Source organism: Crinia signifera, chromosome 2, assembly GCF_055691185.1.
Source record: "Crinia signifera chromosome 2, ASM5569118v1, whole genome shotgun sequence".
Taxonomy (NCBI): domain Eukaryota; kingdom Metazoa; phylum Chordata; class Amphibia; order Anura; family Myobatrachidae; genus Crinia; species Crinia signifera.
This window is the reverse complement of record NC_139218.1, coordinates 392,074,959-392,101,588: the sequence shown is the minus strand read 5'-3', so window position 1 is coordinate 392,101,588 and position 26,630 is coordinate 392,074,959. Positions and strand designations below refer to the sequence as shown.

Genomic DNA, 26,630 nt, shown 5'->3' with positions numbered 1-26,630 from the left:
GATCATGAACTGAATTTGGCATAACTTCAATAGACTGTCAGGAACCAATGCACGCCAGCAGCGCCTTGTGGATCTAATCTTTACAATCCAGCGTATGGTGTCTGCGGATCCCTCAGTGGGCATTCCTAGCGCCCGGGTCGTCTTCTATATTGGCACTGTAGACGAGGCTTAGTGCCCCGCTGTAGTCAGACTGTGACCCCACATAGTCACCCGCACCGCAGCAAAGGGTATTTAAATGCTGCAGATGTAGTAACGTGCGATCAATACCGGGAATGGTCAGACTAAATGCCCGCTCGGAGGAGATGGAAAGGGCACCGCCGTGCTCGGAAAATGCTGACATTTATTACTAAACACATTAAAGAGACTCCTGTGCGGTTGCCTTAGGTCTAGTTTGAACTTCCAATTTCAAATCTATTAAAAATTTTATTGAATTTTTATTTTATTTTTTATTTTGCACATGTTTATAAAACCTAATAAACCCCACAATGAGTACAGCGTCCGCTCTTCCATAGGTCAAATAGTAGTTTTCTGTGGACTTTGTTTCTCGGTTGCTGATGATCATTAACTTTTAATGCTGCCCTATCACATCTGTACCGGTGCCAGTAAGCGGGATTATGATTTAAGAGATTGGTTCTCCTGCTTAAACCCCTCCCCCCTTCTTCCGCCACCGTGTTCCAATTAAATTGATTTGCTGATTATGGCAATGTTCCGGGAAATGCAAAGTCCTGTGTTAAAAACCGCCAAACTTAGATGTGTCCTCATACATCATAGCGGCTGCTGAACCAAATATCTGCGGACTTTTCCCATGTTAATTTCTGTTGTACAAGTATCGCATCAAATTACACATTTTCAAGTTGAAATATGTGCCAAAAATGGCCGGTGTTAGCAGAACCGCACGGTAGCTGGCGACTGACTCGTGTCCCATGGTGTATTGAAGACTTATCTGTAAATATTCAAACCAACCCCTCCCCTCCTGCCTCCCCAAAAACACAAAATCAAAACAAATGGTTGAATAGATTTTCTACTGGCATATTGAGATTTTATGGGACCTTGTGCCCAGGGAACCAAGGCGCGCAGCCAAGATGGCCGCAGCCCCGTCATTTAATGCAGACTTTAATTTAATAGTTGGAACTGGATAGAAAGAGCTGCTGTGGCCCTCATAAATATACAGTATACCATCTTGTACGTCGTGGGGTTTGTGTGTTGATACCACCTGTATGTTGTGACACTCGTCTCCTTTAGCGATGTACTTGGAGCAAAATCACCATCTTGCTTTATAAGCCGGCATCTGCTCGTATCCCGCGACCACTGAATAGCGCTGTAGACTTGCGGTTGAGCGCTGTGTATCCGATGCAGCACTGGTCTATAGTAAGTGACCAGTGGGTGATTGGCTGTCACCACGGGAGGGGTTACAGCTGTGTCCACACAGATGACCGCAAGTAACAGTTTGAGGTGATGGGGATTTGGGGGAACAACAACGGAGTGGGTGCCTGGGGGAACAACAATTGAATCGCACCAGTACAGTGTCTGGAGTTCCACACAAAGGCGGCGGATGTTCTGGTTTGTAACGTATATAAATATCCCTGTTCGGTATAACAATGCTATATTGTTTTATATTTCGCTCAGAGCTGTAGCACGGATTGATTATGCAACGTGCTGGGTTTCATAAAAAAATAATCGTCCAAAGGAATAATAGCCAATAATCTAATATTAAAGCAGTCTTTTTAAACTGGTTTTCATATCCTATCCAGGCAGAGAGGGCGATTCTGGTTGGTTTGCAAAATCCTTCTTTTAATGTGCAAAACCGTGCTGCACTGCAGGTGGGGCAGACGTAACATGTGCAGTGTGTTACATTTGGGTTATTTTTGTTTCTGTGCAGGGTAAATACTGGCTGCTTTATTCTTACACTGCAATTTAGATTTCAGTTTGAACACACCTCACCCAAATGTAACTCTCTCTGAACATGTTACATCTGCCCCACCTGCAGTGCAGTGTGGTTTTGTCCATTAAAGAAGGAGTTTGCTTTTGCACACCAACCAGAGTCTGTTGCAGGTAGTGGGGTGCTGTGTACGGTGCAGTCAGTGGGTGGGGGTAGAGTATTCTGTATATACAGGTTGTGAAGTCTTCCCTGTCTGTATATAACATAAGGCAGCGTTGGGGTACAGCTTGTGTCTGTATATAACATAAGGCAGCGTTGGGGTACAGCTTGTGTCTGTGTATAACATAAGGCGGCGTTGGGGTACAGCTGGTGTCTGTGTATAACATAAGGCGGCGTGGGGGTACAGCTTGTGTCTGTGTATAACATAAGGCGGCGTTTGGGTACAGCTTGTGTCTGTGTATAACATAAGGCGGCGTTGGGGTACAGCTTGTGTCTGTATATAACATAAGGCGGCGTTGGGGTACAGCTTGTGTCTGTATATAACATAAGGCGGCGTTGGGGTACAGCTTGTGTCTGTGTATAACATAAGGCGGCGTGGGGGTACAGCTTGTGTCTGTGTATAACATAAGGCGGCGTTGGGGTACAGCTTGTGTCTGTGTATAACATAAGGCGGCGTTGGGGTACAGCTTGTGTCTGTGTATAACATAAGGCGGCGTTGGGGTACAGCTTGTGTCTGTGTATACATAAGGCGGCGTTGGGGTACAGCTTGTGTCTGTGTATAACATAAGGCGGTGTTGGGGTACAGCTGGTGTCTGTGTATAACATAAGGTGGCGTTGGGGTACAGTCTGTGTATAACATAAGGCGGCGTTGGGGTACAGCTTGTGTCTGTGTTTAACATAAGGCGGCGTTGGGGTACAGCTTGTGTCTGTGTATAACATAAGGCGGCGTTGGGGTACAGCTTGTGTCTGTGTATAACACAAGGTGGCGTTGGGGTACAGTCTGTGTATAACATAAGGCGGCGTTGGGGTACAGCTTGTGTCTGTGTTTAACATAAGGCGGCGTTGGGGTACAGCTTGTGTCTGTGTTTAACATAAGGCGGCGTTGGGGTACAGCTGGTGTCTGTGTATAACAAGGCGGCGTTGGGGTACAGCTTGTGTTTGTGTATAACATAAGGCAGCATTGGGGTACAGCTGGTGTCTGTATATAACATAAGGCGGCGTTGGGGTACAGCTTGTCTGTATATAACATAAGGCGGCGTTGGGGTACAGCTTGTGTCTGTTTATAACATAAGGCGGCGTTGGGGTACAGCTTGTGTCTGTTTATAACATAAGGCGGCGTTGGGGTACAGCTTGTGTCTGTATATAACATAAGGCGGCGTTGGGGTACAGCTTGTGTCTGTGTATAACATAAGGCGGCGTTGGGGTACAGCTTGTGTCTGTGTATAACATAAGGCGGCGTTGGGGTACAGCTTGTGTCTGTGTATAACATAAGGCGGCGTTGGGGTACAGCTTGTGTCTGTGTATAACACAAGGTGGCGTTGGGGTACAGCTTGTGTCTGTATAACATAAGGCGGCGTTGGGGTACAGTTTATATGGCTCCTGCATAGCAGTTATCAGGGTTATTAATATGTTATCTCCTAGATGCAGTGACCTTATCTTACAGATCCTCATCCTCTGTAACGCCGCTGAGCGCTTCGTGTGGCCCCGTAGCGGTGTCTGCTCTGGGCCCAGGAACCGGTAGATCTACATGGATAATCTCTGCTTCCCCGGGAGGGTTATGGATCTGCCAAAATAAACAGGATGTATTGCCAAAAAGAACGCTCCCGTGGGTACATACCTCTGGCACCACGGATAGATGACGAGCACCACGGATTAAGGCCTATTGTGTACATATGGGTTGTGTCTGTGTGTTCCACGATGTCCTATATAATAGTGTATACATACTGAATATACGGAGATTCAATAGTAATAATATAGATTGTGTGCTGGATGGGGCGCAAGGATGCCTCTCATTGCCAAATACAGCCGTGTGTGCTTCCGATGGGATGCGGTCATTTGGTCTACTGCATTATGGTCGACAGTCATTAGGTCGACATGCTAAAAGGTCGACATGACTCTAGGTCGACATGGGAAAAGGTCGACATGATTCTAGTTCGAAAGGTCATTAGTTCGACAGGTCATTAGTTCGACAAGGTCATTAGTTCGACATTGTCTATGTCGACATTCACAAGGTCGACATGGAGTTTTTCACTGTTTTTTGTGCCGACAGGCGGTATTTCATGCCCTACCATCCACTAGGGCGTGGTGGGAGAATAAAATAGTGTGCCGAGCGTAGCGAGGCACCGTGCCCGACGCATAGCGAGCGCAGCGAGCGATGCGAGGGGATGCAGTGCACTTTAAACTGTGTCCATGTCGACTGTGTTGACATTCAGGTAAAAAAAACAGTGAAAAACCCCATGTCGACCTTGTGAATGTCGACATAGACAATGTCGAACTAATGACCTTGTCGAACTAATGACCTGTCGAACTAATGACCTTTCGACCTAGAATCATGTCGACCTTTTCCCATGTCGACCTAGAGTCATGTCGACCTTTTAGCATGTCGACCTAATGGATTCGACCTAATGACTTTCGACCATAATGCAATAGACCAAATGATCCCAACCCCTTCCGATGAGGGAACTAGATTGTAAGCTCAGCTGGCACAGGAAGTCCTATACCTAGATGATTCTCCTGATCTATTCTGTGGTGATACAAGAGGGGATTTATGTAACCATTGGGGAGAGGTAAAGTACCTACCAACCAGCTCATAACTGTCATTTTTCAGTCTGTAACATGGCAGAGACGAGCGGATTGGTTGGTACATTATTGCTTTCGACTTCACCTTTCTTCAAGCTTCTCCACCCCTCCCCCAATGTTTTGAACCCGTGGTGTTCCAGTGTGTTGGATGGGATTTATTTATAATCTGGGTTCTGGGGAATAGTCTGCAAAAAATAATCCGCGATAGAGCGACAATACCTGAGAGTCCGGGATAAGTTCTGGATCCCACGTGTTACCGCTGCTGCGATGGCTGCAGGTGCCTCAGACACCCACGGCGTAATCCCCAATAAGTGCTGCATATGGGATAGTAGCTTTCCCCTTTCCCAATCATTGGACTTTTACGATAAAATGGGTTTAGATCCATAAACACGGTGGCGGCCGGAGCGACGACTCGGAGAAAGCGGATACAGATGGAACAAATGGTGCATGGAATTGTTCGGGTTAAGGCGCCCACACGCAGTGTGATTATCGCGTGTATTTGGAACTGTTCAGATCACAACGCATCACCATCACATTGCACAGCGTTCTTTGGCCTGTATGTGCAGGCAATATCACATCTGGTTCAGATCACGTGGTGTTTATTGTGCCTTACGATGCGCGCTCCTGTGTAGTCCGTATTGCGAGGAAGAATAGTACGCACAGATTGGGATCTATAAACTACATCGTATCGTGTCCAGTTCACATCGCACCCTGTGTCGGGAATCTTATGCGATTTATGTACTTTACATATTGTAGTCTAGTCCAAATTCTTATGTAGTTCAAATAGCACAGTGTAATCAGTCCAAATTGTACAGCACGTATCACACATCTCACTGTGTGGGCACCATTATGCTGTGTGAACACTGTTGCGATTTGTGCCATCGATTTTGACTAGCGTAGCGCATAGTGCAAATCGCACCGTAGAATGCAGCACCCGAACCAGATTCTATACCGATATGCAGCATCCGAATCAAATGTCGAAATAGACCGTGCAGCACCGCCTACTTCTACTATCTCAGAACAAAGGCCCCGCTCCCCTGCCGCGCCGTCCCTCCCTCCCCTGCCAGCCAATGACGGCAGCCCATCATGGCGGTCACAGATATCGAATCGTTATCGGGTGCCGCTTAGCCAACGAAATGACCCAACACTGTGATTGAAGAGAAATGATGCGTATGTATTAATGTGCGTTATATGTATCCTATATAATAAACGTCTGAACTCCTCACCTCTATGGGGGGAATTCAAGTGTAGTGCGCATCGACTGCTGCAAGAAAGCGCCTGGTGGAGCAATTCACGTGTTTCTCTGTTCGGGACGTGCAGACGCTCAGCGCACTATTCTCTTCTCCCGCCATCACCCTAGTGCAGGCATGTCCAAGCTGCGGCCCTCCAGCTGTTGTGTAACTACACATCCCAGCATACCTTGCCATAGTTTTAGCATTCCCTATTTGCAAAACTGTGGCAAGGCATGGTGGGACTTGTAGTTTCACAACAGCTGGAGGGCCATAGTTTATACACACCTGCCCTAGTGGATGGCAGGGCACGAAATACCGCCCACCGGCACATGTCTGCTCAAAAAAAAGCAAAATCACTTGTTGACCTTTTGACTGGCTTCGATCTAGCCATTGTTGTCCAAATGCTTGTATCGACCTTAGCCGTGTCGTCTTATATCGTGTGTCGGCCTTCGGGGTCTACCCAATTCATGTCGACCTAACCGTGTGTATAAAGTGTAGGCTTTCAGAGAGAAGTACCGTGATTAGCGTAAGTATATGCTGTTACTGTGCTTGGGTATAATAGGATATATTTTTGACTTCAGCAACAGTTGGCTGAACAGATGAACTTCATTATAAAAAATGATTCAGCCAATTTGTTAGCAAATTAATTGGCACATGAGCGACACTCACCCACAGCCGCTGACAAGAATTCCTGGCGGAGCGTCTGTTCCGGGGGATGAAGGCGGTCTGTGCACAGATACTGTATCTGCCCAGTACAGGGGGGAGCATGTACTGGAGATAGAACGGCGTATTCTGCGGTATTAGTGACCTCCGAAACCTGTAATAACTGTATAATGATTCAGCGATTCCGTGCAACAGCGATGAAGATGTTCTCCCCCCCCCCCCCCCCCCCCCCCCCTTTTTCTTATCTCTGTGCATTATTTAGGCTACAAGGCGGCATTGTCTGTGTGCCTCTTGCTGGGGATCATCAGGTGCTTGAAATGTTTACTCTTCCTATTGAGCAACGTGATCTTCTGGCACAGCTCTCTCCTATTGTGTAACGACATGCGGAGGAAATGGCGCGTCGGTGATAGGGACGGAAGGAATTCCGAGCATGTGACTGATATCTCTCCTATCTGGAATCTGGGAGAACAGAATGCTAATGGGTGTCTTACGCTAATGACGAGCCTGGAATCTGCACCGTTCCACCTTGTGCTGCCATTGCTTCGTCCTTGGGATGGTTTTATGTTCTAAAAAAGGGGCATTTAAGAGGTGGCGAGTCGCCTGTTCCTCAGCTGCGACATGCAGAAAGTCCCACCAGGGTTCCGGCACTCCCGCCTACGACTGTCCTTGTTATTGACGTGAACGCAATTTCCGATAATCCGGTGTCTGAATACCTTTAGCCGGTCATAACGAGAATCCTTGCTTGCAAACTTGTTATTGCGGTGAGAAAATAAGTTTACATTAATATAGGATTATATATTGTGGAAAGGATCACATACGCGGGGATTCAAATGAAGACTTTGAGGTTTATTTTGAACAGCAGGTCACCGCATACCAGATTAATGCCACAGGCAAGCGTAGTTACAGGCAGCAGCATACAGGTAATCCAACATAGACGCTCCAGTGGTCCCTACCATTGCCCACACCCCGGCCTATTGCTTGGGCAGATAATCCACCATCAAAGGCATTTACCCTTTGCCCTGGAAACCCTTTCATAAGGCAATCACAGGTGCTGCTGATTACCCAACCTTGCTCCAAAACCCGGTCTGGATCCTCCACATTACTCTCATGGTAGTAGATATGCTGTCTCTGCCGCGATATGCTATACTATATTACTGTGGCCTGTTTACTGGTCAGTGAGGGACTTGCTAAGAAGGGGCTATTGTGGGGGGGGGGGGGGGGGGGAGTGTACTTCCCCCCCCAATGCTGACATTTATCCCCCAGGACTGAATGGCCTCTAAAAGTGTCCCTCTTTGCCCTATAAATATGCCCTGGTGGCCTAGTGGGGGTGCGGATGAACCAATCGGTAGCCATATTGCTTTCTGATAACGCGTGTCATCGTGATCACCATAGTGATGTTTCCATAGTGATGGTCACGTGATCAGGGAGGCCACGAGCACTTCCCATAGTGATGGTCAACGTGATCAGGGAGGCCACGAGCACTTCCCATAGTGATGGTCACATGATCAAGGAGGCCATGAGCACTTCCCCTAGTGATGGTCACGTGATCAGGGAGCCCATGAGCCCTTCCCATAGTGATGGTCACATGATCAGGGAGGCCACGAGCACTTCCCTTAGTGATGCCCATGTGATCAGTGAGGCCACAAGCACTTCCCATAGTGATGCCCATGTGATCAGTGAGGCCACAAGCACTTCCCATAGTGATGGTCACATGATCAGGGAGGACACGAGCACTTCCCCTAGTGATGTCCATGTGATCAGTGAGGCCACGAGCACTTCCCATAGTGATGCCCATGTGATCAGTGAGGCCTAGGGTTACCACCTAGTCCCTTTAATTCCGGACACATATTAATTACACAGGTTCTGTGGCTGGCTGACTTCAAGACTCCACTTCACCTGATTTTCTCCTACCGCAGCAGGGGACACTGCAGTACTGACGTATGAGATAGAGTGGGTGCGTAGGAGGAGTCGGCACTTAAGTGAGAATTTCGTCTGTGGCTGGCTCCTCCCCCCTCTATCTCCCTCCAGACCCCAGTCTTAAAAAAGTGCCGGAGGAGTCGGTCTCCTCGGCAAGGTCTCCTCAGGGAGACTAGGTTTTTATTTGATTATTTTATTTTAAATAGTTGCGTTTTTTAGTGAATATACAGGCAGTCCCTGGACAGGGTGCCTGCTTTACTGGAGGCTCTGGAGGGTCTGGTCGGTACTGCATGCAGCTCCCTTCCAGTACCCAGCCACCGGAGCATCGGCTCCGGGGACCCGCCGCAGCTGCTTGCGGCTAGCGTTACGGGTCCACGGCGTTTTCCCCCGCTGTCCAGAGCAGGAGGTGCGAGGCACCATGCAGGGGGCGGCCATGGAGCGCGCTGGCCGGGCAGTATCGTCGCAGCGTCAGCGCGACGATGACGTCATCAGTCTCCGGCGGGCGCGGGAAGAAAGGCTTGTGGGAGGTCCTTCTTCCACACAGACGCCATCGCAGAGGAGAGGTGACTGCTGCTACAGAGGTCTGCAGGCGGTTTTCTACTTTCCTGTGCAGTCTTCAGTGAGCGCTGTCTTCCGTTTCTACAGGGGTACTGTAAGTGACGGAGGATTTTACACACACACGCATTGGGAGGGTTGTGGCTCCTCTCTCCCTATTGACAATCCAGGCCCTAGGCTTTCTCATTCAGGAGATTGTGCTCTAAGGGGTGTTGTTTGTTTCTGTGTGTGTGTGAGGGTGAGCCTGTGTATCTTTGTGTTTCACTGGGACACCTGTACTATTATGGCTGGAAAGGGTACTTCTTCCAAGGCAGCTGTTAAGCTGTATGCTTGCAAGAGCTGCAAGGGGCAATATACACAGCACACTAAGGGTGTTTCACTCTGTGCTCCCTGTTATGATTTATCAAGGGCTTCTGCATCTGTAGTTTCTCCTCAGGCTCCACAGCCTCCTGTGGATCCCATTCACAGTGTGTTAGCAAGTTTAGCTGCTGAACTGGTGGCCTCTAGGAAGGACAGGGAGCTGATGCAGTCTCAGCTTTCCAGCATGGCTGCAGCAGAGCCTGTTTGGGCCAAGACACTTATTTCTTCTGTGGATTCTCTGTCACAGTCACTAGCTGGCACTTCACAGAGGAAGCCTCCTTCACCGGTAGCTACCAAAAGGAGGGCAGGGGTGTCTTTGGCTATTCCGCATCATTCAGATGATGATGATGATGGGCTAGAGGTTTTAGAGGATGGTGAGTATGTAACTCCACAATTTCAGGAGTCTCCTCAGGAGTTTTTAGATGAGGAGGACGCTCAGGGTGTAGACGGCCTTATCAGGGCAGTTAGGTCTACTTTAAATCTAGAAGAAACGAGGGCTCCGCCTCAGGTTTCTATTTTTGGTCGGGTACAGAAGACGCCAGTGTATTTTCCAGACTCGGCCGAGCTGGATAACCCGCTGTTAGATATCTGGAAAGTTCCTGATAAGAAATTTCAAATTTCTTCTCGCATTAAGTCTCTCTATCCTTTTTCCCCTGAATCCAGGGAAAAATGGGAGGCTCCGCCTACTCCGGATGTGTCTCTTTCTAGGCTTTCAAAGAAGTCGACTCTTCCAGTCCCGGGGGCGGTCGGCCTGAAGGAGGCGCCAGATCGGCGGTTGGATACTACCTTAAAGTCTATCTTCTCCACAGCGGGGGTTTTGTTAAGACCTGGGTGGCTCGGGCCATGGAGGTATGGGCCTCTCAGCTTGTGTCTGGCTTAGAGCAGGACAGTCCTAAGGAGGATTTATTGTCCTTGGCTGAATTCATCAGAGACGCGTCCACTTATATAGGGGAAGCGTCTGCAGACGTGGCGTCCCTTGGAGCAAAGGTTTCGGCTTCAGCTGTTGTGGCCAGAAGGGCCGTTTGGCTACGGCCGTGGCAGGCTGAGGCTGAGATTAAGAAGGCGGTTGAAGCTCTGCCTTTTTCAGGTGATATGTTGTTTGGTGCGGAACTGGACAAACTTATCGCCCAGGCTACGGGGGGCAAATCAGCGTTTTTACCCTCCTCAGCTCCGCCTCCAAAGCGCCAATTTGTGGCACCTTCCTTTCGTGCCTTTCGTGGCCCATCAGGTTTCAGAGGTAAGGCAAGAGGGGGCTTCTCTTCCTTTAGAGGCCGTAGAGGAAGAGGTGCCAGAGTGGCCCCTACTGCGGCCGCCACTGCCCGCAGGCCAGATCCCAAGGCCACTGACAAGCCAGTGGCATGACGGTCTCGCAGCCCACGTGGGGGATCCCATTGTGGGCGCGCGTCTGTTGCAGTTTGTGGAAATCTGGAGGTCCCACTGCAGGGATGCATGGGTTCTGGAAAGCATCTCCCAGGGATACAAACTGCAATTCGCGTCGCCTCCCCCCTCAAGATTTTTTTCGGATAGGTCTGCCAAGGAAAGAGGAGGAAAGTCAGGCTCTACGTGGATCCATCCAGGGTCTTTTAGACGCAAGAGTAGTGGTTTCAGTTCCTGCATCACAGCAGGGCAGAGGTTTCTATTCCAGCGTCTTTGTGGTGCCCAAGCCGGACGGCTCGGTGCGTCCTATTCTAAACTTAAAAGACTTAAACCTCCATGTTTGTTATCAGCGGTTCAAAATGGAGTCCATTCGGTCCGTGGTGGCGTCTCTAGAGAAGGGAGAGGTCTTGATGTCGTTAGACATCAAGGATGCATACCTGCACGTTCCAATTTGGGAACCCCATCAGTGTTTTCTGAGGTTTGCAATAGACGATTGCCATTACCAGTTTCGGGCTCTTCCATTTGGCCTGTCCTCGGCTCCCAGAGTTTTTACAAAGATCATGGCGTGTATGATTGCAGCACTCAGACTCCAGGGAATAACAATTATTCCGTATTTGGACGATTTGCTGATCAAAGCGCCAAGTCGGGAGAAGCTGGTAGAGCACGCCATGGTGACTTGCAAATTTTTGGTAGACCATGGTTGGGTTCTAAATTTCAAAAAGTCTCATCTAACTCCGTCAAGGAAGCTAAAGTTCCTGGGGCTCATTTTGGACACAGAAAACGAGACTGTCTCGCTTCCCTTGGACAAGGTGCGAGCAATTCAAAGGATGGTGCGACACGTTTTGTCTTTGAGAAGGGTGTCAGCACACACATGCACGCGTTTACTGGGAATGATGGTAGCCTCTTTCGAGGCTCTACAGTATGGTCGTTTTCACACAAGAACTTTCCAAGAAAATCTTCTGTCCCAGTGGTCGGGGTCCCACTTGGAGATCCACAAGAGAATTCTGCTTTCAAGGGAAGCGCGTCTGTCTCTGAACTGGTGGCTCTCAACTTCTCATCTTTTGAAGGGCCGAAGTTTCAGACCCTGCACTTGGACTATTCTCACAACGGATGCCAGCCTGAGAGGTTGGGGAGCTGTGACCCAGGGCTATACTTTCCAGGGCCGTTGGTCTGTCCAGGAGGCCAGGTTATCGATAAATATTCTGGAGCTCAGGGCCATCAGGTTGGCATTCCTTCAGGCCCAAGTCCTGCTCAGGGGTCTGCCAATAATGATCCAGTCGGACAATGCGACCGCGGTTGCTTATATAAACCGTCAGGGCGGGACGAAGAGCAGGGCAGCAATGAAGGAGGTTCGTCCGATTTTGCAATGGGCAGAAGCTTATGCGTCCAATCTCACAGCAGTGTTCCTTCCGGGAGTGGAGAACTGGCAGGCAGACTACTTAAGCCGCCAGGATTTCCATCCAGGAGAATGGACCCTAAATCCGGAAGTTTTCCAACTCATCACGCGTCGGTGGGGGACTCCTCAGATCGACATAATGGCGTCCAGACTGAATCACCAACTTCCTCTTTACTGTGCCAGATCGAGAGATCCGGGAGCCTGGGCGGTGGATGCATTCTCGATCACTTGGAATTTCGACCTCATCTACATCTTCCCTCCGTTTCCCTTGTTAGCACAGGTACTCAAACGGATAAAAAGAGGGTCAGCTTCAGTGATACTAATAGCCCCAGATTGGCCGAGAAGGGCTTGGTATTCGGACCTGAAGCTTCTTCAAGCCGACGTTCCATGGCGTCTTCCTTTCAGGGAGGATCTGCTGCAGCAAGGACCGTTCGCCTACCCAGGCTTGACGCAGCTACGTTTGACGGCGTGGCTGTTGAAGCCGACCTGTTAAAAAGGCGGGGTATTCCAGTGACAGTAATCCCCACCATGCTCAGGGCTAGGAAGGAGGTGACTTCCAAGCATTATCATCGTATTTGGAAGTCTTATGTGGCATGGTGTCAGAGGAAGAAGGTGGAAAGAGCGGTTTTTCAGCTGCCTCGCCTTTTGGAATTTCTTCAGGCAGGTCTGGACAAGGGCCTTCGGTTAGGTTCTATTAAGGTCCAAATTTCCGCCTTGTCTGTTTTTTTCAACAGAAAATTGGCACTCATTTCGGAGGTGCAAACGTTTCTTAAAGGAGCGTTACGGTTGCAGTCTCCGTTTGTTCCTCCGACTGAGCCTTGGGATTTGGAGCTCCTGTTGGAGTTTCTCAAATCTGAGTCTTTTGAACCACTGGATTCAGTGGACTTGAAATGGTTAACATGGAAGACCCTGATGCTCTTGGCATTGGCTTCGGCCAGGAGGGTTTCAGAGCTGGGGGCTCTGCTTTGTCGTCCTCCTTTCTTGGTTTTTCACAGAGACCGTGCAGAACTAAGGACTAATCCTAAATTCCTTCCCAAAGTAGTCTCTTCCTTCCACGTGAACCAGCCGATCGTGGTTCCGGCCCTGTCTGGGTCTTCAGAGGATTTGGATGTCGTAAGAGCCTTACGCATTTATGTGGATAGGACTGCTTCTTTTCGGAAGACGGAATCTTTATTTGTTTTGTTTGGGGCAGAAAAGAAGGGTTGGCCAGCGTCGAAGCAGACTCTGGCCAGGTGGTTGTGCCTTACTATTAAGGAAGCGTACGCAAAAGCCCGCGTTCAGGTTCCTCCAAATATCACTGCCCATTCTACCAGATCGGTCAGTACTTCCTGGGCGGCTGCCAGGGGAGTGTCACTGACTCAGGTTTGTAGAGCTGCCACGTGGGTAGGCTCCAACACCTTTGCTAGGTTTTACAAGTTTGATAGGTTTGCCAGGGAAGATTCTTCCTTTGGCAGAGCTGTCTTACAGGATCCTCAGCGCTCGCCCTCCCGGGTGTAGTGGCTTTGGTATCATCTCATACGTCAGTACTGCAGTGTCCCCTGCTGCGGTAGGAGAAACAAGGAATTTGGTACTTACCGATAATTCCCTTTCTCCGAGGCAGCAGGGGACACTGCACGCCCGCCCAGCGCTTTGGTCCCGTTTAGCAGTCCCGATCCTGCCATGATTGTTTGGGGGTCCTGCTAGTTCTGTATTTTTACAGATTGTATTATTTATCTGAGTGTTTGGTTTCTAGAATGCATGACTGTTGGTTGAGGTGTTTACCTAGTATTCTTTGTTTTCCAGTCTGTGGTTCCGCTTTGCCTGTCCCCTTCCTCTCTCGGTCACGTTTTTTAAGACTGGGGTCTGGAGGGAGATAGAGGGGGGAGGAGCCAGCCACAGACGAAATTTTCACTTAAGTGCCGACTCCTCCTACGCACCCACTCTATCTCATACGTCAGTACTGCAGTGTCCCCTGCTGCCTCGGAGAAAGGGAATTATCGGTAAGTACCAAATTCCTTGTTTAAACTGCCACAGAACCTGTGTAATTAACATGTGTCCGGAATTAAAGGTCCTAGGTGGTAACCCTAGTGAGGCCACAAGCACTTCTCATAGTGATGGTCACATGATCAGGGAGGCCACGAGCACTTCCCTTAGTGATGCCCATGTGATCAGTGAGGCCACAAGCACTTCCCATAGTGATGGTCACATGATCAGGGAGGCCACGAGCCCTTCCCATAGTGATGGTCACATGATCAGTGAGGCCACAAGCACTTCCCATAGTGATGGTCACATGATCAGGGAGGACACGAGCACTCTCCACAGTTGCAGTATATTATACAGTGACACTCTGTGGAAATGGAATTAGTATTATCCCTGATTTGCAGTCAGCTGGAGAATTGTCTTCGCTGCGGCTACAGAGCTGTTTGCCTTTTGCATCCTGACTAATTCATGGCTGATTATTGCCCTGTGTATTGATACGTTGTAACCGGTTTACAGAAGCACATTACGCCTAATTACTACTGAAACCACATTCCCTTCCTGCCTAATGAGCACTAGGGAGAAGACACCATGGATTTATTGGCGTGTTAATTTGCCAGTAATTGCACATGCTCCGCTAATTATTTTCCTGTTCAAGTGAACCCTGTAAATCCAGGGGTTTTGTGGTGATTGAATTATTCAGGACTAAAATGCGAAGAATTTCCGTTCGTGAAAACGGCTGTAACATAAGCTGACCTACATATAGGGGCTTCTAACCAATCGGAGCCACTCTCTCACACGGCCCATCTCCTGGCCTGCCATTCATTATGTTACTCTGCTGTAATTGTGCTTTCTGGCAGTGGCCTGATTTTGACTAACCCTTCACGCCCGCTCTTTAATCCGTTATTTGCTTTTACAAATATTAAATGACTGTTTGGATGACCTTGCTCCACCAAGCGATCAGATTTATGTCTCACTGGCTGTTACTGGTGACTCCCATTGGGCTGTGGGTGGGTCCCTATCTGGCACCTGTATTCGCCTACTTCTGGGTATGTGTTGGTGCAGAACACACCCCCTAGGGGTCGCTGGGCTCAGTGCACAAGAGCTGGAGAACCGAGAAGCATTTAACGTTACTCTTGGTAATGGCAGGGTGCTGAAATCACCCCGTGTGTATGCCCCTTATACTAAGCTGGCATCTCCGGAGGCATAAACGGGTCCTGTCGCTCTCCTATCCCGCCTACCGGGTGTGCCCAGCGTTATTCCCCCTCTGGGCACAGAATTCTGCCACGGCCTCTCTGCTTCAGCAAATGTTTTCGTTTAAAAATGAAGGAGGTCTGCGTGACCTCGCCACCTAATTAGAAGAGTAATTTGTATGCAAATTAGGCTGCCCATTGAAGAGTAAAGGAAGATGGGGACGATCTATCCTGAAAGCGTTCTACAAATAGACCTGAAGAAATCTCTGTTATAATCAGAGAATGTTTTCTGTAAGTGCATATATTAAACGTCTTCTTGTACCGTTAGCTTATTTTTAGACTTTTTTTTTAAATAAATGAAAATAGTTGATCTCTGTGCAGCTGAGGCGTTTTTTCCCCTGGTGGCGGCCATTTTGGGGCTTTACTAATATTCAGCCTATGGGTTCACGAGCAGCTACGTTGAGCTTTCATGATGTCACAGGCTCCTAATGACTTCATGGCTATACCCTAATGTGTAGATACACCTAAATGGGGAATCTACACATTATTCTTCTCAATAACGTTGCCAGTATATCCTCTCGGTAGAGGCCCTGACAAGGTAGTTGCTCTGGGGCCCCTACAAACCTTAATCCAACTCTGTTCGGGGTGGAAGGACCCAGTGATGTAATATTCATGAGTTCTTGATTGATTAAAGTTTTTTTTAAGTCTAGACATTGGGAGGGGAGGTTTTGTTTTTGAGACAGGGTTAGGCTGCTGGAGAGGAGTTTTGGGTTAGGCACCAGAGGAGGGTTAGGGTCAGGCTGCGGGAAGGGAGGTTAGGGTAAGGCCCCTTTCACACGCTCCGGCTCCTGCCGGGCGGCGAAATCCAGCACGGCCAGAAAGACATGAAGTTGATAATGGACATGATTGTGTCCATTCGCACGGGACGACAGCCGGATGTCACCACTGGAAGGGACGGCTGCTGGGCTGTGGCCATCCCCACCATTCTAAGCGTCAGTGTGCGGCACGGCTTCTGAGCCGGAGTGCGTGAAAGGGGCCTTATGCTGCGGGAGGGGAGGTTAGGGTCAGACTGCAGGAAGGGCAGTTTGGATGAGGCTGCGTGAAGGGCGGTCAGGAGTAGGCACTATTGGGGGGGGGGGGGTGTGGACGGTTTAAATGCACATTTAGTTATTGTTTAGTTATTACACTAGGGCCACTGCTTTCGACAGGTTATATGCAATTATTATTATTATTATTTTTTTAGCTCTTTATTTATTTATTTATTTACTCCCAACTCTAAATCGGCCCAATAGTTTTAATCATACAATTAGAAATCACAATTAAACCTTCTTTATGTTCTGTTATTAAATCGTTTTTTTAAAGTATTGAAGCCACCTGTTAAGGAACCTTTTAGTATACGCCCACACTTTTGGATAGCGGTTTCCCCCATTGTGGTATCTTGTTTGACCAGTGATAAAACCTTTAGATGTTAATGACCGCCTTGTAACGTGTCCGCATTCTGTTTGCAGCCGAGAAGGCCCTGATGGATGTTTAATGCGCGGATGCTGAAGAGCTGGCGAGAGTATGATAAAGCACCAGCCGCTACAGTACTACGAGCCTCAGTTATGCCTGTCCTGCCTGACCGGGATCTACGGCTGCCGATGGAAGCGGTACCAGCGGTCACATGACGACACCACCAAGGTCAGTTCTCCGTCCGGTCACCATGGATACGTGCGTTACGGTCTGTGTCTGATGTAAATGTGGGTACAGCTGGGCATTGAGGGGGACTGCGAGCTAGGGATGACCATCGATGATTCAAAATTGATGCTTCATGGGCGATATAGAATAGTTTTGACATGAATGGGGGAGAACTAGATGGTTTCCCTCCATCGATGTCCAGCATAAACTAATCGCCCGTGAAGCCCCACCCCCATATTTTGATTGGCCCACAGGCCAATCAGTCAAAGAACTTTAATAACCGTCCTTTATGCACGCCGCCGGTGGCGGTTTCCTGCAGCGGTTGGTGTGGGGGGACAGCGCTAGTAGCGGTGACAGCGGGCGAGAGGCTGATGCCTTTATATCTGTATGTTAGGAGCAATGTGAGCACTCGAGGTGTATGGAAGATCTGATAGAAGTGCGATTACTGGGCAGATGGTGCAGTAGTTGGCTGTGATTTATCCATCTGCAGTGTGATCAGAACCGGCCGTGGATCACCGTGTAATTGTCTCTAGGTGACGTACTCAGCGGCTACAACGAAATAACCTGACAGATTGTCTGCTGATCGCACGGGGAGACTCGGAGCGCAGCAGCTTGTGAGATGCTCTGAGGAGTCTATGGCTGAGGGCCGGAGCCCACGGCCGCCCTGTGTCTGCTGTGTTTGAGGTCCGTTACCGCTTCCAATTCTCACGCTTCGTCCTCAGTATCTCAGTGCCGGCTTCCCATCCTTACCTGGGCCTCCTTCTCCTGGGAGACTCCGCAGTCAGACGTGTCTATGGTAGAGGGGGCAGTGAGCCATCAACTTGTCGCTTTGATTCCCATTTAAATATATGCGGATAGAGCGGAAATCCCAGTGGTCAGGTTTGCGGGCATCGGAGCTTTATACATTTTGTATCATTATTTTTATTACTAGATAAAAACCCGTCAAAATGACAACTTCTGCAATGTGCTGTCACTTTTGAACTGTGACAGTTTTTACTTTCACTTTGAGCTGTGACCGTTTTTAGCCCACAAACTCTCCACCCCCAGTCCCTACTTGTTTCTACCTCCAATCTGTCTTGACAGCTCCCTCTCTCCATACGCAGCAAGTTTGATACAGATTAGTGTCCCTGCAAAAATTGCTTTCACTTTCTGTTAAGACATCTTTTAGGAATCAAAGAAGCAATTTGGTCCATGGATTTATTAAATCTAATTCTCATTTATATTTATTAGCATTATTTTATGAGCGTTTGATTTATTAATTTATTTGTATCCTTTTATTTATCGATATAGTGTGTGTGTGTGTAGATGGGCCACACACACCAGTACATCTACATACCCCCGTGTGTATGTACAGTGTTGGGGCCTGTTTTGAGGGGCAGCAGGCATGAAATGTATACTCTGCATGTTCCCAGGCTCCTCATATAATTGGCAATCTGTTATCGGCACCAGCGCTGTGTGACATATAATGTTACTGTGTACGGACATTCTGCATCCAGCCTTCTAGGAATGATCCCACACCGGTCATGCTCACTCCTCCTTAGTACCTAGGGGTCAGTGACTAATCAACATGGACTGTTCGTAGCCGATTCAGTGGTACAGACCGGAATGGGTAATCCCTTATTGGGCCGTCATTGGCTTATGGGCCGCTTCCGTCTATATCCTCATAGAACATCTCTAGGATAATGGTCGCAGCACAAAATACTGCCTGATACTATGCACGGCACTGCTGTAATACTGCCTGCTGGTATGCACGGCACTGCTGTGATACTGCCTGATACTATGCACGGCACTGCTGTAATACTGCCTGCTGGTATGCACGGCACTGCTGTGATACTGCCTGCTGGTATGCACGGCACTGCTGTGATACTGCCTGCTGGTATGCACGGCACTGCTGTGATACTGCCTGATGGTATGCACGGCACCGCTGCGATACTGCCTGATGGTATGCACGGCACCCCTGCGTTACTGCCTGATGGTATGCCCGGCACCGCTGTGATACTGCCTGGTGGTATGCATGGCACTGCTGTGATACTGCCTGCTGGTATGCATGGCACTGCTGTGATACTGCCTGATGGTGTGCACGGCACCGCTGCGTTACTGCCTGATGGTATGCGCGACACCGCTGTGATACTGCCTGATGGTATGCGCGGCACTGCTGTGATACTGCCTGCTGGTATGCATGGCACTGCTGTGATACTGCCTGATGGTGTGCACGGCACCGCTGCGTTACTGCCTGGTGGTATGCGCGGCACCGCTGTGTTACTGTCTGGTGGTATGCACGGCACCGCTGTGTTACTGTCTGGTGGTATGCACGGCACCGCTGTGTTACTGTCTGGTGGTGTGCATGGTGCCTCTTTCATTATTAATATACAGGTTTGCATAATGCATTAGCCACATATGAAAGTGATCATTTTACCCGAATGTAATAAGAAGCCAGAAATGATTGATTACAGTCCGGCTCTGGCAGATCTCATTGGATTATATATTATAATGCGCTGCCTTATTCTGGAAGGTTATTAACCCGTCCTTGTTATACGCACAGTAACGTGCAATGTCCCTGCCTGTAATAAATGGTTCCCAGTATCCGGAGTCTGATTCAGAACGGTATCGAGACGTGACCTCACTCGCCATACAATGGTGCACGCTACACTTATTGGGGCCCAACATACGCAGGTGTCCACATTGAAACATAAAAATATGGAAAACTGCATGCCGGCCTTTTAGTGTCAACCGATTCACCATCGACCCTTCAGTCCACACCAAGATTCCTGTTAGGAGCATTTCTATCTATGACACGCATTCGCTAATATATATTAAGCTGTCAGCTGCCGCCGATAGGATGGGCCTAGCACTGATTATCAGTCAGGACCCCGGCAGGTGATCGGTTTACAGATTAACACCTTGTGCGCCCCCTGAGCTGCTTATACCTAAACCCAGGGTTTCTGGTAAATGTAGTCCGTCATAAATGCATTATCTTTTTTTTTTTTTTTTTTTTTTTTTTCATAAACCCACTTGGCAATGCCGGGTGCACGCTGGGGAAGGATCTGCAATGAACCCTTTCAGGTTCAACGTCTTGTCAGGCTCAACAGCCCTAGCACTAGTAGCAGACCCAATGGTGGGAATAAGAATGTTAACATCGTTCAACATTGAATGTAGACCATTTTTTTATAATAATAAAAAATTACAATTAATTGAAACCAAACTATTCAAGTTACAAAAAAAAAATTTGGACGGCAAAGGGTTAAAGAACCTAATTTCAACCACCAGTAATGCTACATGTGAGATGCATACATGTAAGACCTATGGTTTCATATGTACCAGAGATTATTAGGTCACTCCTCCCACGGAGGCAGCAGAGTGGGGGCAGTGCCACTCAAATCCAGGGAGTAAAATCTGATAGTTGTTCTGTCCAAGGCTGTAACGAGTGCCCATTGAATGCATGCCAGTAGCGGTTCGCCCAGCTTCTCCTTCTTTGCCAGGTGCGCTGCTTCTAATATACATTGCAGCGGGCAGTAACTGCCATGTTCTCTGCCTCTCCAAGCTCCCGCAGTGTATGCAGGACAAAACCTCCTAACGCCAAGAGTCCAGACTCCCCCACACTGTGCCCTGCCAAGGAGACACTGCTTTGGTCAGAGTGGTACCCCTTCTGTGTGGGGATAATGTGTAAAGGACACTACAGCTGTGCGGGTAGAATTTGTATGGGGCACTACTACTACTTCTGTGGCCATAATGTGTATTAGGAGTACTACTATGCGGTGTAATTTGAACTAGAGGTACCATTGTGTGGCCACACCCCTTACACATAAGACCACACCCCCTTTCTGTGCTATGTTCGGTTGGCACGGAAACCTATGAGGGATGCGGCTGTGAGCGGAGCAGGAGGGATCGGTGACTTGTGCTGCGATCCCTCCTAGATCCATATCTGCGGCTGACCCGGAAAACTGTTATTAGCTGCAAATATCCTGTAGTAACTGGGCCCTATCACAATTCTACAGTAACCGGTGATATGACGGCAGGTTTCCCCCTGTAGCGGGAATATCCGTATTGTCTGTGGTGTCTTCCATCTCTCAGACGCGGCTGCCTGCACTAGTAACCAGCCTGCCGTCGGTCCTTAGGGCTAGCACCGCCGTCTGCTCATCATCTTCTCTCAGACTTGGCTGTATAATTGCACGGCTGCAGGGCACAGCAGCGGCGCGCCGGTGTAATTACTAATTATCGGCACAATTGTGTTTGCTCAGGAAATAAAATGTGCTGTTATTGATGTAGGTATGGAAGAGGCCTCAGCCCGACATCCTGGGCTAATCCACCCACATGCAGATATATTCACTGCTGACTACGGGAGTAATGCTGTCCTCACATCTATGGGTGTGTACAGATGTGTACTCCTGCCTTATTGCTGCACTCACACCAAACCGCCCCTCTTGGTACCCCAGGTTTCGTGAGACTCTGCCGCCGCCTCGCTTGAGTGATATACCACCCATGTGCACAGCTGAAAATGCAGTCGCAGCCGTGCGAAGAGGGGGAAATTCGTACGATTATTTAATTCTCCCCCCGCCCCCCTCACTCCGGTAACAACTGGCGTTATGGGCCTAAATGCCTGCCACCTGTCAATCAAACTAGCCATCGTTGGCTATGATCGCAAGGATTTGGCTCCTGGATGCGCACTGCGTACATCGGAATTGCTTGTGCCTTATGTACTAAGCCTTAGACCAGGCCTGGCCAACCTGTGGCTCTCCAGATGTTGTCAAACTACAAATCCCATGATGCCTTACCACAGTTTTGCTAAGGGAGTGTTAAAACTGTGGCAAGGCATGCTGGGATTTGTAGTTTCACAACATCTGGAGAGCCACATTTGGCCTGTCCTGCCATAGACGGCGCTAAAGCACCAACCAATTGGCTCTTTACTGCCATTTTTTCAAGCACGGCTTGTAACATGGCATTGTGCATCTGATTGACCGGTACTTTATTTCTCTAAACTTGATTACACTTAGTAAATCGACCCCAGAGTTCTTGAATCCCTGTACGTTTTTTTGCACACAAAGTTTGTTTGTGCTTTTGTGTATACTGACGCATTGGCGCACACAGGTACTAAAGTGTTGCGTCACATTAGTCAGTGCAGTCGTCTTGTGCGTCCTAGTCAGGAATTTTCAGGTGAAAGATGAAAACAAAAGGCGCCCGGACACAGCAGAGGCGCACAGGACATAGTTCTATAAGGGCACATCTGTGTATTACTTGCACTGGGCGTTTGTGTTAGTCTTCCCATATTATTGTATTCTCTGGTTTCTGTCACATAAATCTCCTGTAAAATGGCTGCCATTTTCTGTGTTGCACCAATACTCTGGAGAAATCCATCACCGTCCTCACTAGTGATGTACCACAGGCATGAATCACTTTGTGTAGCTGTCGTTACCAAGGAGACTGCAAGGCATCCATATACAAGAGCCCTGTAGACATTTTTTCTTTCTGAATTTATGACCAGTTTTGTCATTGAAAAAGAACAACGTTCTGCTTTATTAAAATGCTATACCCAGACTGTGCCCAGATGTTTGGGTGTGCCGTCCTTTTTAATAAAGGTGAAGTAATGCTGCGGCTTGCGCTCAGCGGTGATTTACGGCGCAGGGCTCACCGCTTCCATGCAGATCTGATTGCGCAGCACAATTGCCGCGCAGCGTACTTGCCGAGTGATCCTTCAGAACACTTAACGCTACGTGTGTTTGCAGAAAGAGCCGAAATACGCTGCTAATAAAAATTGATTGGCGCGCGGGCAGTAACGGGCTGTTTATTTCCCGGGACCGCTGCCAGGGCAGCGACTTGAAGCACTTTGTATTCCTGCGGAGATCTGGGCCAGCAGCACGTGTTCCCGGCCCCTGTGAGGACAGACACATTGAATAGATTTATTCCACAGCGCCCCTACGGTGGCAGAGATGGATGAGGCGTCACAGAGTTACATCGCTGAACGGAGGATACTGGTTCCTCCGACCACACGCTGTGTTGGCTTGCCCACCTGCCGGCGTCGTGTATACCCCACGGTGCTCCTGTCACCGTGTCCCATCGCTGCACATCCAGCTGGACTTTGTCAGTTATATTAATGGTATTCTCTGTGTATATCGCACGTGCGCATCAGGTGCTGTTACATGTGGAAGCAGATTATTCATACCGGCAGCGGTTCTATTATTCATAATGCCTGGTACTCGCAGTGCTCTGCCGGCGGCTTTCCTTTAATAATTTGTAGCATAAGCCTAAAATATACTAAATGACATTTAAAAACGATCCCCGTAGTACAATATACTAGTTCCCAGCATGTCAGAACATAGCAGTGATGTCCGCGCCGGTGGCTCTGTGCGGCCGAATGGAGGAAGTCTTTCATCGCTCCCACAGACGCCATCTAATGGTCACCAGCGCACAAAACACTTGAATTCTCCCCATAGAGGTGAGGCGCAGCGTTGCCCTTTTATTATATAGGATGCATTGTACACGGAGAACCTTGTGTGTATTCCCTATTGGGTGTGAAGCTATTGGTGTGTGGTGAACCGGACAACACTGACCACTGCTACAGTCTCTGTGCCCGAGGTAAACTTACCACAGCTTCTAAAAATGAAAGTGGGGAGGTTTCCCATAGCAACCAGATATTGCCCAACATTTCTTTATGCATCCTAGAAAATAATAGACAGGAATTTGATTGGTTGCTAAGGGCAACATCACCCATCAACCCCTTTTTTTTTTTTTTTTTAAAAGCTTTAGTAAATCTACACCTCCAATGTTTATAAGGGAGCAGAGTGGGCCACACGTGCACACTGTTTTTCATATTTGTAGGGGTACGGTCGATTGGTCGACAGGCTGTAGGTCGACACTTGAAAAAAGGTAGATATTGACAAAAGGTTATCAGGAAAATGGTTGACGCATGGAAAAGTCGACATAAATTTTTCATGATATTTTTTCTTTCTTAAACCACTAACTTCACGATCCAAGTGGGCATAGATTTTGACACCCCAAAAAAAAAACACAAAACATTTGTATGTCGACATTTTTGACTATGTTGACGTAACCAATGTCAACCTTTTTCCAATGTCGACCGATAGCGGACAACCTATTGACGATCTAATTAAGGTCAACCTAATGATCCGCATTAGGCCACTTCGGTTTTGTGTGTGTGAATAATACACATTGGAAAGGGAAAGTGGCCCGGGGCACAGGGAGGGGCTGCTTGCTGCCACAGAGGTCACCGCTTATGAGGACACCGCCGTCCTATCCCAATGGTCATGTTAGTGACACGCACAGATCTGCATGCCTGACATGGGCCGCTCGTATTGCCTCGGATGGGTTTCAGATATGGCGACCGCTCAGATAATTGCGTTGTGGATTCCCGAGGATCATGCATCCTGCTGGAACATCCTTTTTTTCATTAGAATTGCGGAATACGGTCATTTATCAGGAGGTATCGACAAATCCTCTTAAGGCTCCTTTCAGCGGGGAAGGTTTAGCTGCGTTACCTTCTCTCCTCCCGCATCATGTTAAACAGGGATTTCAAATCCACACAGAGCCATCTGCCAGCGGCTCATCTGGGCATTTCCGCCTGGGATAAATCTGCAAGTGATTGTTCAGTATTAACCTGTTGGGCTCCGGATCCTGCTTGTGCCATGTTCCTGTGCTCGCGGTGCCCTGGTAGTGCCCAGCTTTCAGTTCTCGGACATGTATGTGATATTATCTGCAAGCTGCCGTTATCTGTTCATTTTATATTGAATGTTATTTTTCGTCCTGTATAGTGATCTCAACCATGTTTCCCATTTGTGTTCTGCTCACCTTGTGTGTCCATCATAACCCAGGGGCATAGACTATATGATATAGACCGCATCAGTAACCATAGAGTTCTCCTGTGACCCTAAGCATATACTGTAGGTGTGTTCACCACTGATGAGTTTCCCAGCCTACAGGCAGTAACTTGGGACCTACAGCCATAACCTGGCTGGAGCCCCAGGGGGCGAGGGCCTGCGCTTGCTTGCCCTGGCTGGAGCATCAGAGGGGGCAAGGGCCTGTGCCGGCTTGCCCTTGCTGGAGCCCCAGAGGGGGCAGGGGCTGCGCCGGCTTGCCCTGGCTGGAGCCCCAGAGGGGGCAGGGGCTGCGCCGGCTTGCCCTGGCTGGAGCCCCAGAGGGGGCAGGGGCTGCGCCGGCTTGCCCTGGCTGGAGCCCCAGAGGGGGCAGGGGCTGTGCCGGCTTGCTCTGCCTGGGCCTAGGTCTCTTGGCACCATTGGCAGTTTTTTCACCTCATGTGCCACATGCCCCATAACTGGCCTGTGTTGGTCAATTTTTAGCTCCCACTAGAAAGTTCGGCAGTATGACACATTGTCAATCATATATAGATTATACCGACCATCATCTCTTAAGCACACTGGTTGAAATCTTTTCACTTATTGAAGCCGTACATACAATGAAACCTGTTCTGTAAGCAGAAGAGATGGATGATAAATGGCACATTATGTAATGGTTGTATTTAGCCTCTGTGGCTGGTCCTCCCCCCGGTGCTGCTGCAGAGGTCAGCGCATTGCATGGCCAGAACCACACCACACGTGCAGAGGAAGCGCCCGGCAGGTGGCCATACCTCCTCGGTATCCCACTGCTGCGCTTGCTGTTCTAGAACCCTTTGATCTCAGCGAGGGAGTCCGTTAGCACAATAATAACCAGAGGATTTCCTGAGTACAGCGCTTCTGAGAAAGGAATGGGGTTTTGGGGAAGTCAAGACGCAGGAAGTGGGGGAAAAGTTCAAACTCTGCGGCCTGATGGAGGAGATCTGGTCCTGCTCTGTACTGTACAGACAGTGCATGGAGCCGGGCAGCCTGATCTGTGTACTCACCGGGGTGTCTGTTGCACCCCAATCCTGCTTGTACCCATAGCCTACGATTCTGCTGCCTACACAAAGACCTGCGTCCTAAAAATGGCAGAGCCGCAAAGATCCGGTGGTGGCAGCTTTAACGTTGGGTGACCTCAACCCTACAAAATACTTTTTTTTTTTTTTTTTAATTCAACCTGTTTTTTTAATGGTGTTGGAGACACCTGGCTGGGATTTAATTGGTTTTGTATGGCATCCTACTGGTTAGGAAATGAACCAATTATAATTTAGTTCTGTTGTGATGTCTTTAGGCCGTCAAGGTCGACAGAAGGTTTTTTTTTTTACAACTTTTTTCTTGATTTCTTAACCCCATCGACGTAATGATGGCCTAGCTAGACCATGTAGATCTTTGATACCACACCCGGATTACCTGTGTGATAGAATCCCTTGGTATCCAGTTAGCGATCCGATCTGTGGAACCGTAGGGCAGGGTTTGTCTTACTGGGGGCTCCGCTGCCAGATCCGGATCTACAATGTTTGCGTTTTAGCCCCCAGTTTACCAGGACGCCTACAGGTCAGACGCCTCTTCATTTGTGTTTGTGGGTTTTTATTTAAAGGATTGATGTCTTTCAAGCCATAGTTGCCATTTGGCCCTGTTCATACAGCCCTACCGGGTGTGGATTTTTTTTTTTATGGGTCCCGGGACTGATTTTTTTGTCTGGGCCCCCCCGGGCACCGTGGATGAGCTGTCAGTGCAGGAGGTAGCGCGTGGACCTCAATCTCTTCCCGCCCCCCTTCACTT

The 26,630-nt window shown here is 48.8% G+C and overlaps 1 protein-coding gene across 3 annotated transcripts in view; it reads left to right on the top strand.

Moving 5' to 3' along the window:
- GDPD5 (glycerophosphodiester phosphodiesterase domain containing 5) overlaps positions 1 to 26,630 on the top strand; it is a 120,930-nt gene that overhangs the window by 24,308 nt on the left and 69,992 nt on the right. For 2 of the 3 annotated variants that reach the window (XM_083170395.1, XM_083170394.1), the window contains exon 2: positions 16,836 to 17,007. In XM_083170395.1, coding sequence (XP_083026521.1) covers positions 16,891 to 17,007 — 117 coding nt within the window. In that variant the 5' untranslated portion in view covers positions 16,836 to 16,890. Of the gene's footprint in view, positions 1 to 16,835; positions 17,008 to 26,630 lie in introns of those variants that run through there. The other variant, XM_083170396.1, reaches the window with a different exon arrangement.